Raw genomic sequence first — 13,150 nt, 5'->3', positions numbered from 1 at the left:
AGCGAGATGGAGAGCGAGAGCGAGTTGTCAGAGCGACAGTGGGCGCACTGACAGTTTTCAAATTGCGCACAGTGGGAAGAGCGAAATCGATCTAATTTCCCGTAGACATAAAAAAAGACTCGTGAAAATGTTCTGAAAAATTGCATTTTTCCACGAAAAAAGAAACCCAATATGCTTAAGTAGTTCGTACATTTTATTGTTTGTCATTGTTTTGATCGTCTAGCCGTTACAACATTCGAAGCTAATGTAAACCCGCGTTTGAGCGTAACGATGGGAAAAAGAGGAAAAAAATGCGTTTTTAACCAGACTTGAAAACAGGAAAACGTTCGTACTTAAAGTTACAGCCGTTACACAACTAATGCACCCCCCTTACCTCCTCCTACTCATATTGCCCGTTTTGGAAGGATGGAATATTACGAACTGAAAGTTGTAATAAACAACAAAACTGAATCACATTACTAGAGCACATGCAAACGAGCGCATGTTGACGACAAAGTCCGCACGCACACCACTACGAGGCGGCCGTCTTGGCGAATGCTTTTGGCAAATGGTTCGACACGCGGTCGAGCACACAATTCATCCTCTCAATGGTGATGGCCGAGCGTGAGGAAGAGTGGCGCCAGCGCACCGAGTATAAGCAAGCCCAGTTCGTAGTTTTTCAGCCCACCGGGGCCTCCGGACGGCGACGGTTTCCCGCTGACGGCAGCGGACGAGCTCGGCGGTTGCTGCTCCAGCAGGCTGTAGTTGCCGAGATGGTGGCCATGCCCGTGGCCCCCGTGCCCGTGATCGCTGCGGTGCGTCAGCTCGGGCAGCACGTGCACCGTCGCGACGTACAGGAACGTGCCGGCCGAAAACAGCATCGCAATGCCGGTCGCGTTGAGCGATTCGAGCGTTTCCTTCTGCTCGCTGCCGATGCCGAAGTACGTCAGCAGGGTGAGGGCCGGTGCGGCCAGTGCAAAGATGAGCAGGTGCTTGCGGATGCGGTCCCGCTCCACGCCCTCGTGCAGCAGGAAGCTTACCAGCCCGAACGCGGCCGGCGCTTTGTGCAGCATGATGGCAAGGAACACGATCATCTCCACGTCCGAGTGGCTGGTGGTGGCAGCAGCCCCGAGTGCTACGCCGTCGGCGGCCGCATGCACGACCAGCCCGATCGTGGCGGTCAGGTTGCGTTCGCTCGAGCCTTCCGTTCGGCGGGAGGACACCTGATCGACGAGCATCATGAACACGAAGCCGAGCACGAGTGAGAGCCCTATCGTGGCGGAATGTTCGTCGTTGCTGTGCTCGTGCCGGTGCTCGTCCACCGGCAGCCCGGCGGAGGTTCCCGGGCCCCTGGCCGCCTGCTCGAGCGAACGTTCATCGTATAGCGAACGAATGCCCTCGGGAATGATCACGGTCAGGGCGGTTCCAACGAGCAGCCCGGCACCGAATATCGAGACGTTTTTTAGCTTTTCCTAAAAGAAAACACAAATTCAGCATTGAATCAAATAAAACCGAAACACACGCGTTATCGTCTTACCTCCGACAGTGACATTATGAGCGGAATGTTTCCGGCCAGGTACGACCCGACCAGCATCACGATAACCAGCGCGAAAAGCATCGCTGTCTCGTCCATTCTGTTGCGATTGCTTGCTCCGGGCTGGTGTCAGGGCTTGGGTCACCTGTTTACTTGCTCGTTTGTGCAGCAAAATTGTGTGCGACAGCAAAAATCGATGGTTTCCTTCGGTAAACCATCAAAATTTGATGACACGGCTGTCTATTACTGCTGACCAGGGAGGAGAATTACACAAGGTCCACACCACCACCACCGTCGAGCGGTGGAAGCATACGGAAGTGGTTCACTGGCAGTCGGCGGGTGGAGGAGCGAAACCGTTCGGGCGGGTTTTGTTTATATGTACCCCACAGCAGATTATCGACGTGTCCGAGGTTGTGTGCCGCGTCCGAACGGCCACTTGCTTTCGCTGGGAATGTTTTGCTTGTTTGGGGGGTATTTTTGCCTTTTCCTGCTCTCTCTCTCTCTCTCTTTCCCCTTCCACACAGGGAGTGTTTTGCCTTTTTTTGACACATTCTGTTTATCACGAACGGTTTGACGTTTGTACATTTGCTTGAAAGGGCAAATGGTATGTTCAGCTTTCTTGATGCAGTTTGGCACCGACGGTTGGTGCAAAATGTTGCATTTCTGTTTTAAAACTCTGCAATGAAAGATTTGGTCATAAAAATTGAAAAAATAGTAATGTTTTATGGAGTTTTATCAATTTGAGTTAATTAAACAATACAATTGCTACCAATTAGACCAATGAAATGTCACACTGTCCACCGTGCAAGCGCTTCCCAGCGTGCGGTGTTGTTGTTTTGGTTCTACCGTGTGTGTGTGTCGTATCGGGCCGGCAGTGAGCTTCTGGATGCGAAAGTTACTCATTTTCGGTACGATTTCCAACCCGTTCAGTGTTATTACGCGCTTTTTCAACCGCTCCGTTGAAGTTAAAACCATGAACAAAACGTTCAAGCTAAATACGGGCTTCGACATTCCACTGGCCGGCTGTAAGTATTACATATTGCTACGATTCTCCGGAGTGTTCACCACCTTGCAGCGGTGTACCACTTTACCCACCCTCCCGGTATGCTGTAGATTGTTCTACCACGGTCATGACTTATTCATTAGATGGAATTTGAATTCCGGGTTCACTCCTTCAGGCTCTGTTCCCCTCCGTTCCGATCCGCATCGACAGCACTCTTTCGAGCTCACTTCGATCCCGCTTTCCGGTGTTTAGCGCCGGAAATGAATGCGCACATGAAAACATACGAATATGCTTGCCTCAAACTTATACACCCGTTTGGGGTGCTTTTTTTGTTGCTGTTTTCTAGTTGGCACCTACCAAATCCATGGCCAGGAGCTAATTTACCAGGTGCTGGATTATGCTCTAGAAGCCGGCTATCGACACATCGGTTCGTATGCAAAATGGGCGGTGGTGTGTAGAGGGGAAAGGAATTTACATAAAGGTGTATCACCTGCATTTTTTTTCTTTCGTTTTCTATTGCACGTCTTACCATCACCACCACCAATAAAGATACGGCGGTCGTGTATCGCAATGAGGAGTACATTGGCACGGCGCTGAAAACGCTGCTACCGAAGTACAATCTGAAGCGTGAAGACATATTCATTACCTCCAAGTTGAGTAAGTAGCACGGCTGGTCGATGTTATTACTAGCCAAGAACGAGATTCACAACTGCCTTTTTTACCCCCTGCGCAGTATCTCAGTCGGGAAAGGATGAAGCATTTGTTGAGCAAATGGTGCGCAAGTCGCTCGCCAACCTGCAGACCGACTATCTCGACCTGTACCTCATCCACTGGCCCGGTGTGAGTGGTAAGTGTGGTCGTTGGAAATGGCTTTTCGGTTTGTTTTCTTACCAAAAATTCAATCTCTTGTTCCGGCAGGTATGCAAGTCACCCATCCGGACAATGTAAAGTACCGGGCGGCTAGCTGGAATGCGCTGAGCAAGCTGCAGCGCGAAGGTTGCCTCCGTTCAATCGGCGTTTCGAACTACACGGTGAAACACTTGAAAGAGATGCTGGCGGATTGTAAAGGGATCGTACCGGCAGTGAATCAGGTAGCGGCGGGAGACAAGCGAAGAGAGCGAGTGTGAGAAGGAACAATCATATTTCTAAACTTTAATTTGCGATCCTTCTCCAGGTTGAGTGGCATCCGTACTACTACCAACCGGAGCTGCTCGAGTACTGCCGCCAGCACGGGATCTTTCTGCAGGCCTACTCGTCCCTCGGCTCATCCAACACGGCCGAGCTGCGCGAGGACGAAACGGTCCAATCGGTGGCGAAAAGCTTGCAGAAAACGCCCGTCCAGGTGCTGCTTCGCTGGGCGATCGAGCAGGAGGTTGGCATACTGCCGAAGGCACGATCGCGCGACCACATCCAGGAGAACGTTGGGCTGGAGTTTGAAATTCCGGCCGAGCAGATGAAGCAGCTGAACGGGCTGAGGGATAGCGTTGGGCACAAGTTTGCCTGGAATCCGGAAACGGTTGTATAGGGGAAAAAACGGGTTGGATGTTATTCGGTGCCTTTTTTGTGTGTTGAGTAGAAGGTGGAAAGGAAGCAGCGTTTGATTTTAATTTACTGATAAGCTTTGAAAATACTGATTCACACACTCACTCTCTGTAAGAGGTTAAAACAGTTGGAGTAATTGTGCACTAACAGTGGTGGTTGTTTTTTTCTATAAAATATTCCGTTGGTTAGGAGATAGGATACGACAAAACAAGTCACATTTAAGGTGTGTATTAAAAGCACGTTAAAAAACGAAACGAAACAAAAATGGACATCAACTTAGCGAATCGTATCGCACGCGAATGTTTGGCACAGTTTGCAAAGCTTCCGAAAACGGGCAAACCAAACGAATCGTTCGAATGGACTATCCTGTCGGCGATCGTGCTCGTCACACCGGCCCACCAGGCTCCTTCCAGCGACATCCGCGTGGTTGCGCTCGGTACCGGCACCAAGTGTTTGCCCGGCAACGAGCTAAGCCCCCGGGGCGATCGTGTGCACGATAGCCACGCGGAAGTGCTAGCCCGCCGTGCCTTCGTGCGCTACCTGTACGAACAGATCGAGCAAGCGTTGCTGGTGGAGGAAGGCCAGCCGAAGGAAAGCATATTCGAGCGGCAAACGGTAGACGGCGGAGGTTGTGGCAAATTTGTGTTGAAGAACGGCCATTCGTTTCACTTCTTCACCACGCACAGCCCGTGCGGCGATGCGAGCATATACGAGCGGGAGGAGGATGCACTGTTGCCCGCGAAAAGGGCACGACGAACCGATGAAGCGTGTTCCGACCGGGCCGATGAAGAAACGACCGTTGGACGTTGCATCGGCGAAGACCGTACGGCGGTGGGAATGACGGGCGGCAAGCTGCTCGACCCGGAAGCGCACGGTGACCTGATGGCGCAAACGATCGGTGCGGTCCGCACGAAACCGGGCCGGGGCGTGCGGACGGCTTCCGTTTCCTGCAGCGATAAGCTGGCCCGCTGGAACGTGCTCGGTGTGCAGGGCGGCCTGCTAATGATGCTGCTCGGCCGGCCCATCTATCTGGACGGGGTGGTGGTGTGCGACGGGACGGACCACTCGGTGGTGGCGCTCGAGCGAGCGATCTGGGGCCGGTTCGAACGGTGGAAGGAGCCGGCGATGCGGGAACCGTTCGAGCGACACCACCGTCCGGTGGTCATTGCGGCCGATGGGGGTGAGCTGTTTGCGTATCGGAAAAACCGACCCCACCCCACGAAGGAGGCAGGCGGAAAGTTTCAACCGTCACCGTGTGGAATCGTTTGGTGCGACGTGAAGGAAAGGTAAGCGTGCATTTAAGGGGAACTTTTTAATTACATGTATGGGAGTTTCGTTTCTTCTTTTTTAGTGAGCGGTTGCACAGAAAGATTGAGGAGTAAGAAAGCGACCCAATTGCACTAGAACATGCACGCAAGCAGTAATTTAATTACACACTTTCGCTATAATTACGAATCACCGTGTTCCTCGCATTGCTCTCGACCAAGCTTACACTACCGTCTACTTGTATACCGAAGCTGTTTTCCCCACCGACCAGGTTTGCTCGATACACCACATTTAACCCAGCAGCCCCGAAGGCATTGACTTCGGTTCCTTCTTCAAATTCCACCCCATCAGGGTACAATTGTATTTCAATTGCGGCGTGTCAATTACCCTTTTGCGTTGGATTTTCCACCGGAGCGCGGAGAAAGCGGGATTGTTAGAGCGACACATAAATAATTATTTCTTGCACGAGCATTTCTGCAAGTGGTGCTGGCAGGGCACAACTGTAATTTGTCCTTTGGTGGAAAATAATAAGGAAAAAGAGAAGAATCCTTCGGGACGGATGGAGGCGCCTTGTCGCTGTGCCGTTTGTTCGCGTGTTCGCCCGTGTCGGGTTCGATTTCACAATCCCTGTTAATGGTAATGAATGTAAAGTCATTCCTTTTGTACATTCACACGCCGTCACACCGTTCTCTCTTCGCCCCGAAGGGGGTACGGGCTTAATCCCTCCCTTAGGTGTATTTTCTTTCCCCCGTTTTTCTCTCTTTCTTGATTGAAAGCTCCACACCCTTTCCACGTTGCGTTGCGAAGGGTTTCCTCTATTATCCGTCTTGAGTGTTGTATACTCATTTATTTTCCACCCCTCCCTTTCTTGCTGCATTGCATCGAGGGTTGTCCCTTCTTTTCCGCCAGCTCGCAAGAAAAGGGGGCGGTTTTAATAACTTGATTCATTCGCTGCAATTAATGTTCCTTCTAGCCATTTCTTTATGCTCACGCTGTGTCTCTGTATCTCTGTCTATTTTTTTTTAAACATTATCTCTCTCTTTTTCATTCATTGCAGACCACACGAGGTGGAGGTGGCCGGCCGGCGACACGGCGTGACGAAGCGCAAACATGCCACACCGGCAGCTCGTTTGCAGATTTCTAAAATCGAATTATTTAACCGCTTCGCACGAACGTACCGGCGGGCAGAGCGGCAAGCTTTGTATAATTTAACCGTCCCAGCGTCGGTAGAGGGCGCAACGCAACCGAACATTGCAGCGGCCGACGACGTTGGCAAACTTTCTTACGCGGACGCAAAGGCACGGTCGGTGGCGTATGCGTCCCAGTGGGCCAGCGTGCGAGCGACCATGTTCGGCCGGTGGCCGGTAAAGCCGACCAGTTTGGGAGCGTTCCTCAGCGATGCGAGCTAGTTTCGAGCTTTGGTTTTGGTTCTGTCCCATCGACACTGCAGGTGTTTGTTGATTGAGTTAAAATGATGGAGCGTTTGTTGTTTGCTAAGGGAAGATTTAATAAAGAAGGTTTCAAAAAAATGCACCACTCGTGTAAGTACCAATTTGGGGGGTTTTAGGGGAGTTTAAGCGGAGTTAGGAGAGCTAAATAAAAATGTACGGTGTTAGTTTGTGTTAGACCCTCTCTGGCTGGTCTTTTTAAAACGTGATTAAAGGACCGAACGACTTTGTTAATCCGAAAAGAAGCTCCCCTTTTTTTATAGAAATACTGCAGCAACACCTTGAAAGCTGCAGCCAGGGCCTTTGCCTAAACTTATCACTCAGATGGCCAGTTTTCCCTGCTCCCAAGCGACCGATTCGTGTGTGTGCATGATAGTACAAGACGCAGACAACCGGTAAATTGGCTGGCCCGTGTAGTGTGCACATTCGGGATGGGGAAGCAAGCACAACAACTATCCTTTCCAGTAGGGTTTTAGGGAGGGAGAATAAAGGTTTGCCATTCGTTGGCCGTTCTGTTTTTTTCTTCTTCTATTTTTGGTTGCACTCCCCGGTACTCGAGTTTTTACACCCGAGTGTGTAGACAAAATAGGGGAAGCGACTTTGTTTCTTCCCCGGCAAGGCACATCCACATATCCGTGCCGCACTAAAAACCAGGCCAGCGTGTAGTGTACGCGTGTCCCTTCCTTTTCGGCTGCTGGTGTTGCGTTTAATTGGCTTGTTGGTAGATACGTTGGACGTGGGAGGGTAAAGGAGCCTAATGTGAAATGTGATACGGTGGCATGGTACGAGAAGTGCTTGGATTTCCTTTCTAGCTGGTGAAAGAGAAGCGCGTTGAGTTGTTCTTTTTTTTGTTGGGAAGAGACAGCTTGCCATTTTCCAAGGGTTTGGTTGCAATTAATTAAAAAGAGAACAAGAAGAGCCTTAAGAAACTGAAATCAAGCTTTTTTCTTTCTTTTTTATGTACTGCCATGTTTGTATACAGTCGTTTTTTTGAGGAAAATTGGACTGCCCTCCGACAGCTTATCTCTGACCACTTTGTGACACATTTCACGAAGGTCTCTTCACTTGGCATCGGCCGTTTCTTTCTCTATTTTTTTTTAAATAATTCATCTCGGGGATTTTTGACAACATTTTTGGAGCATATTCCAGCAGAAATATCTCTGACCTTCTTTGTTTTTTTTTTTGGGTTTTATTTTTCAGTGATAAACATTTTAACCCCTCCGTAGAGGGAGCTTGCGGTCTGCCTATTTTTGGTAAACAGCTGGCACAATCGAGCAGATAACTGCCTTTTTACTTTATGGAAGCCAGCGAAAGGGAAGAATGTCAATTTACCGATGCTCCCGAGGGAAAATACGGATTGTCGCAGTATGTAGCTTTTACTTGTTTGAGTTGGCTGCGGTACAATGTAGTAGTGAGCGTGGCTTTAAAAGAAGGCCAGAAACCAGAAAACGAAAGCAGAAGGGATAGTGTTGCGTAATTATACGCAACGTAAGTGTGCTAGTGTTTCATGAAATGCACCGTTGAGTATATGTTAGATGCGCCTAAATATAGGCAAACTATTTGTGTGCAGAGTATTTTGCACTAGTAAATATATTAAAGTGATTTAATTACACATTTTCGGCAGTTGCAATAAAATGTGTAGCTTTGGAAAAAAAAAACTAGTATACGCTAATATTACCGGTCAGGGTTAGCTTGAGCAGCAATAGAAATGATAGCTCCCTCGACAGGTTTACAAAGCGCCTAAAGGTATGCAATGTGGTGATTTTAATAAGCTTCGTTACTGGTACTAATACAGAGTTTCCCGTGTTGTTTTGGTTGCTTCTCGATTTTGTTGGATTTGTCCCGCATATTTTAGAATCATAATTTTTGGATAAAATTATTTTAAACAAACGAAAATACGGCTGAATCCGTAATAATGTTAATCCAAAAAAAAAATTATTTAAAAAATGTCGGAAACGCTCTGTAAATAGTTAGACGATAAAAAATCAAATTGCATCCAAGTCATGGTGCATCATTAAATTCCTAAACAAATCATGACAATTTCCATAGTATCATTGATTTGATGCATTTAGATGTTTTGGATAAATACCGCTGAATTTGCATGATAATAACCGTACAAAGATACGTTATAAAATGATTATTCGGCTTACATTGCATACATTTTGGCGCACTCCATTGACGCACGGGTCACAAAGTATGCAATCAGCACGACATAGGCGTAAACATTCGTATTGTTTAAACTAAATGTGCATTTCACATTGTATTCCGTCTCGCTCCGGTTCAAAATTGTATACCATCCACGTTTGATTTAATATCCGTAACCTTCTACCCATTCCCGGAAAACAGATTGGCCCAAACGACGAGATGGGAATCAATGCAGCAAAACGACCACGAGGAAGGTCACTACTGTTTATGTGCTACATTAGCCATTAAATCGCGTTAGATTGTAGTTTTCGATTCTGCTTGGTTCAACGCAAAACAAAAAACACGGTTAAAGCACAAAACCGGTCTGTTTCCGGCGTCAGGAAATGGAAACGTTGATCCACATCGCTCGCCACGGATAAACGATACACAGAACACGCGTTGTGGAGTGTGTAATTTTCCGCCGTTTTCTTATACTCCACCTCCTCGGGGATCGCTTGTTCGCTGCTTGCTCAAACAATGCGCGCTCCAATCGGACGCAGCAATCCAATCGGATAGTTTTGCGCTCTGTAATCGCAACCGCAGGCGACAGCAAAGGGGGTCGACTGAGAGCTACCAATGATGCTGTTGCTGCTGCAGGTTCGCGTCCTGGCACCGCTACTTGAGCGCGTAATAGTACACGTTTTTATGTATCGGATTTCGCGCGTACAAGAATAAAACCATCGTCTTGATGGGGCAACGGTACAGCAGCAACAACAGCAAAAAAGTAATTCCAATTTAAAGGAAATCAAACGGAAGCGGAAAAACCCGCAAAATTGTTACTCTCGTTAGTGCGTTCCTGTCGAACAGCAATCGATTGTTGTGGCAGGATTTTGCAGAAGCCCGACAACTAGGGCCGTTTCGCTTCTGGAGCCATTGCATTGATTTTCCTGCACTGATGTGGTGTTGTAGCATGATCTCTCTCTCTCTCTCTCTCTCTCTCTCTCTATCTCACTCTCTCTGTGTCTCTCTCTCTATTACTTCTCCATGCAACTGTTATTGCCTTTGAGCTTATTCATTTTGCCACGGTTGCGTTTTTCTCAAGCTACACTAACAGTGTGGACAGGAATTGAAAGGATTACGAGGTTTCCGCAGGGATTCAGTACCGGGCTGCTTTACATTCATCGATGCGGTATCGTTCCGGCAGTTGTTTATTTGACCGGAAAATGCAATTGCTCGCCTGCCCTGCCTTTTTTTCTCTTGCTCTCACATTACAACACATTACGTTACGGGAAGGAAAATGGAGACTATCAGGGACTGAGAAAAGGAGCCTCGAACCTCCCGGAACCAAAGCCTAGGCGCTAGACTAAGCACTTTTCGCAGCAGTAGCAGCTTTACCCATCGGTGGGGTGGTTCCTGGGGGTTTCTTAACTCGTTTCTCGTGTCGTTAAAGCTACTGCTGGCTAGTTGGTCGTTATTGTATCCTTCTACGAAAGCGCACACGATCCCCTTCCCGGTTTGGTTAAGCGAAAGGTTCGACAGGGGGTTGAGGAAATAATCAAAAAATGGTTTGCCCGTGCAGAGAGCGCCCGGTACCCTGGTGGTGTTTGGACTGCGCCATAAGCATCACTTCAGTCCACTTCCTTTGATCGAACATCCTTTTGAACGAGAGAGCACTTCGTGGCACGTGGCATCAGACAGGTCACAGGGATGGCGAATAGTGCTGGAATTGCAATCCAATGGCAGCAACTTTGCACGTCCGATCGGTGGACGGTTTATCCGTTTAGTATTACCATAAAATTATCATGAAATTATGCGCATCGAGTGCAAGAGTCTCTTGCAAACAATCCTTTCGAGTGCGAGCAGCACATATTCTGGTACTGTGAATGAGTTTTATTGAACCATTGATTAGGCACGTTTACTTCTTTTTGTGGAATCTTTTTTTTAACTAGGAATTGTTTTTCACGAAGAAGTAAATACGTGCTTGGTATGATTGCTTATCTCCCTCTCTTGATTTAAAGAGCAGTGTGCTTATTATGTTTGCGTCTGGAGAGAATCAGAGTTTGAATGAAAGTTTTTTTAGTTTCTTCTTCTTCTTCTTCTTCTTCTTCTTCTTCTTCTTCTTCTTCTTCTTCTTCTTCTTCTTCTTCTTCTTCTTCTTCTTCTTCTTCTTCTTCTTCTTCTTCTTCTTCTACGTCTTCTTCTTCTTCTACGTCGTCTTCTTTTTCTTCTTCTTCTACGTCTTCTTCGTCTTCTTATTCTTCTTGTTCTTCTACGTCTTCTACGTCTTCTTCGTCTTCTTATTTTTCTTCTTATGTTTCTTCTTCTTCTTCTTTGGTACAACAACCTTTGTCGGTCGAGGCCCACCAGTGCACCCCTAGTGGTCTTGGCCTTAGGGCGTGGGATAGTCAGTCCTACGTGGACCGAACCCCCATTCGGGTCTTGAACCCATGACGGACATGTTGTTAAGTCGTTCGATTTGATGACTATACCACGAGACCGGCCCAAAGGATTTTGGTAGTTTAGTAAAAGCATAAAAAATAAATAGTTTTGTTCGTTTATATGTTCAAACTACACGATGACCACGACAACACTTCAGTGGAACTTGGAATATTATCATCTGATATCACAAATGGTGTAAGGACATCAGTTGTGAACATAATTTGACGAAGAAGACGACATCATTGTCAGTCAGCATCACCACTTCAGTTGTGATCAGTTGAAATCACAAAATAGGGGAATAGAAATAAGTTGATATCAGTTGGCGATGACGTCGACGACGCAAGCCACGCGTGCGTTATATGGCAGTAGCTGCGGGCATTACAAATGCACCCCTTATACCCTTCTCAACAGTTACCATACATTAATATTCCGTACAGGCACAACCCAGTGGCGTATATTGAAACAACGGCATTCACAAACCATTCTTGGAATTCATTAGATTCAAGTGCAGCTTCGTACCCCTTACCCCCTGAAAGCCATACACAATCATCTTGTGTCGGCGGCGTACCAACTGGCCAAGAAGTACTGGAACTTTCTCAGTCACAGCACAGCTGACATTGTTTCGAGCCAGCAGGGCGGAAATGGGAGTACTTAGGACCATATGGTACGGGTTCATTTACTGCTTCCTGCTTGGGTGAGCGCTGTGCGGCCGGCAATACACTCAAGATGGACATGGCATGTCATTTGCACGCGATCAAAGTGTTTTGTCGTTGCATTCAATATTCCGGTTGCTCCGTTGGCGAGGAAGTTCTAAGACGAGCACCCAAATGGGCAAAAGACTGACCAGATGCATCACAGTCGGTAATTAAATGCAGGGAATTGGGCGGGTAATGCTTAGCAGCTGCATTATCGCAGGGAATTACTGTTGGAATTAAGTTGAAAGTTAGTGAAAGTTTAAGGTGATAATTGTCGATTTTAAAAAATAGTATTATTGCAAAACACCCTTCATCAGAACTGGTTCAGCGCCTGAATGTATGCATACGTTTGTTACTTTTACAAACGATCGATGGCAACGCCTAAAAGTATGCAAAGAATAGCATAAGCTTTCATTATTTGTCGGTTTGTTTTTCTCATATCAATTATTGCAAACATCAAACATTCTCCACCAGCTCTTGCTTAGCGCCTGAATAAACTCATAAAATGGATTTATTTATCTTATATTTCATTATCTGTACCAAGCCTTATGCGCGGAACAAATGACGCAACAACAAATTCTAATGCCAAGGACACAATCCATAATGTGTTTTGTTAATTACGTTGGCAGTCACCGGCATGCGATAGAGTGCCGTCTGTTTCGTAGAGCCGAATTCAGCTAAACTCATCCAGTGGCTGTGATTTTGGTGGTGGTTGTTTAGTTTTCTGCACAATCACCAGCCGTCTTTGCGCCGCACCATAGTGGCCGCACCGATGGTGATGGCGAGGCGATTGTTTTGTCCTCTCCGTCATTTGACGCTTACCATAATTCGATAAATCTTCATCTCCTTACTGTCGGCTGGGCACACATTCTGAGAGGCATGAGATTAAGATTAAATCATTTATCGGTGGCCGAGCAGCCGGGAGACGTTACTCATTGTTCCGTTAGGGGAGGGTGTAGCTAGTAAGGCCACAAATGTTGCTGGTTCATGCAAAGCGCCCGAGAATGATGAAATGGAACCTGATACCGTATTAATGTTCGATTATGTTTCGCTTTTGTACTGCTGTGGTTGTGGTGGTGGTTGTCATGATGGTGGTTGAGGTAGTCTATGTGTTTTCCTT

General features: G+C 47.4%; 3 protein-coding genes across 3 annotated transcripts; 2 read left to right on the top strand and 1 right to left on the bottom strand.

The window, feature by feature from the left end:
- Positions 1 to 175: 175 nt before the first annotated feature.
- Positions 176 to 2,071, bottom strand: LOC1280149 (zinc transporter ZIP9). The gene is made up of 2 exons (XM_319959.5): positions 1,517 to 2,071; positions 176 to 1,451 (listed from the first exon to the last, which is right to left on the bottom strand). The coding sequence occupies exons 1-2, from the start codon at positions 1,610 to 1,612 to the stop codon at positions 585 to 587; spliced, it is 963 nt and encodes a 320-aa protein (XP_319959.4). The 5' UTR covers positions 1,613 to 2,071; the 3' UTR covers positions 176 to 584.
- Positions 2,072 to 2,162: 91 nt separating this feature from the next.
- Positions 2,163 to 4,323, top strand: LOC3291919 (glyoxal reductase). Its single transcript, XM_061657567.1, has 6 exons — positions 2,163 to 2,538; positions 2,863 to 2,943; positions 3,066 to 3,173; positions 3,250 to 3,363; positions 3,435 to 3,607; positions 3,691 to 4,323. The coding sequence occupies exons 1-6, from the start codon at positions 2,400 to 2,402 to the stop codon at positions 4,039 to 4,041; spliced, it is 966 nt and encodes a 321-aa protein (XP_061513551.1). The 5' UTR covers positions 2,163 to 2,399; the 3' UTR covers positions 4,042 to 4,323.
- LOC4578335 (tRNA-specific adenosine deaminase 1) lies at positions 4,323 to 6,857 on the top strand. The gene is made up of 2 exons (XM_001238232.3): positions 4,323 to 5,344; positions 6,382 to 6,857. Exons 1-2 carry the CDS (start codon positions 4,323 to 4,325, stop codon positions 6,731 to 6,733), a joined length of 1,374 nt encoding a protein of 457 aa, XP_001238233.3. The 3' UTR covers positions 6,734 to 6,857.
- The last annotated feature ends 6,293 nt before the right edge of the window (positions 6,858 to 13,150 follow it).

This window comes from Anopheles gambiae, chromosome 3 (genome assembly GCF_943734735.2).
Source record: "Anopheles gambiae chromosome 3, idAnoGambNW_F1_1, whole genome shotgun sequence".
NCBI lineage: Eukaryota > Metazoa > Arthropoda > Insecta > Diptera > Culicidae > Anopheles > Anopheles gambiae.
This window is presented reverse-complemented; position numbering and strand designations above follow the sequence as displayed.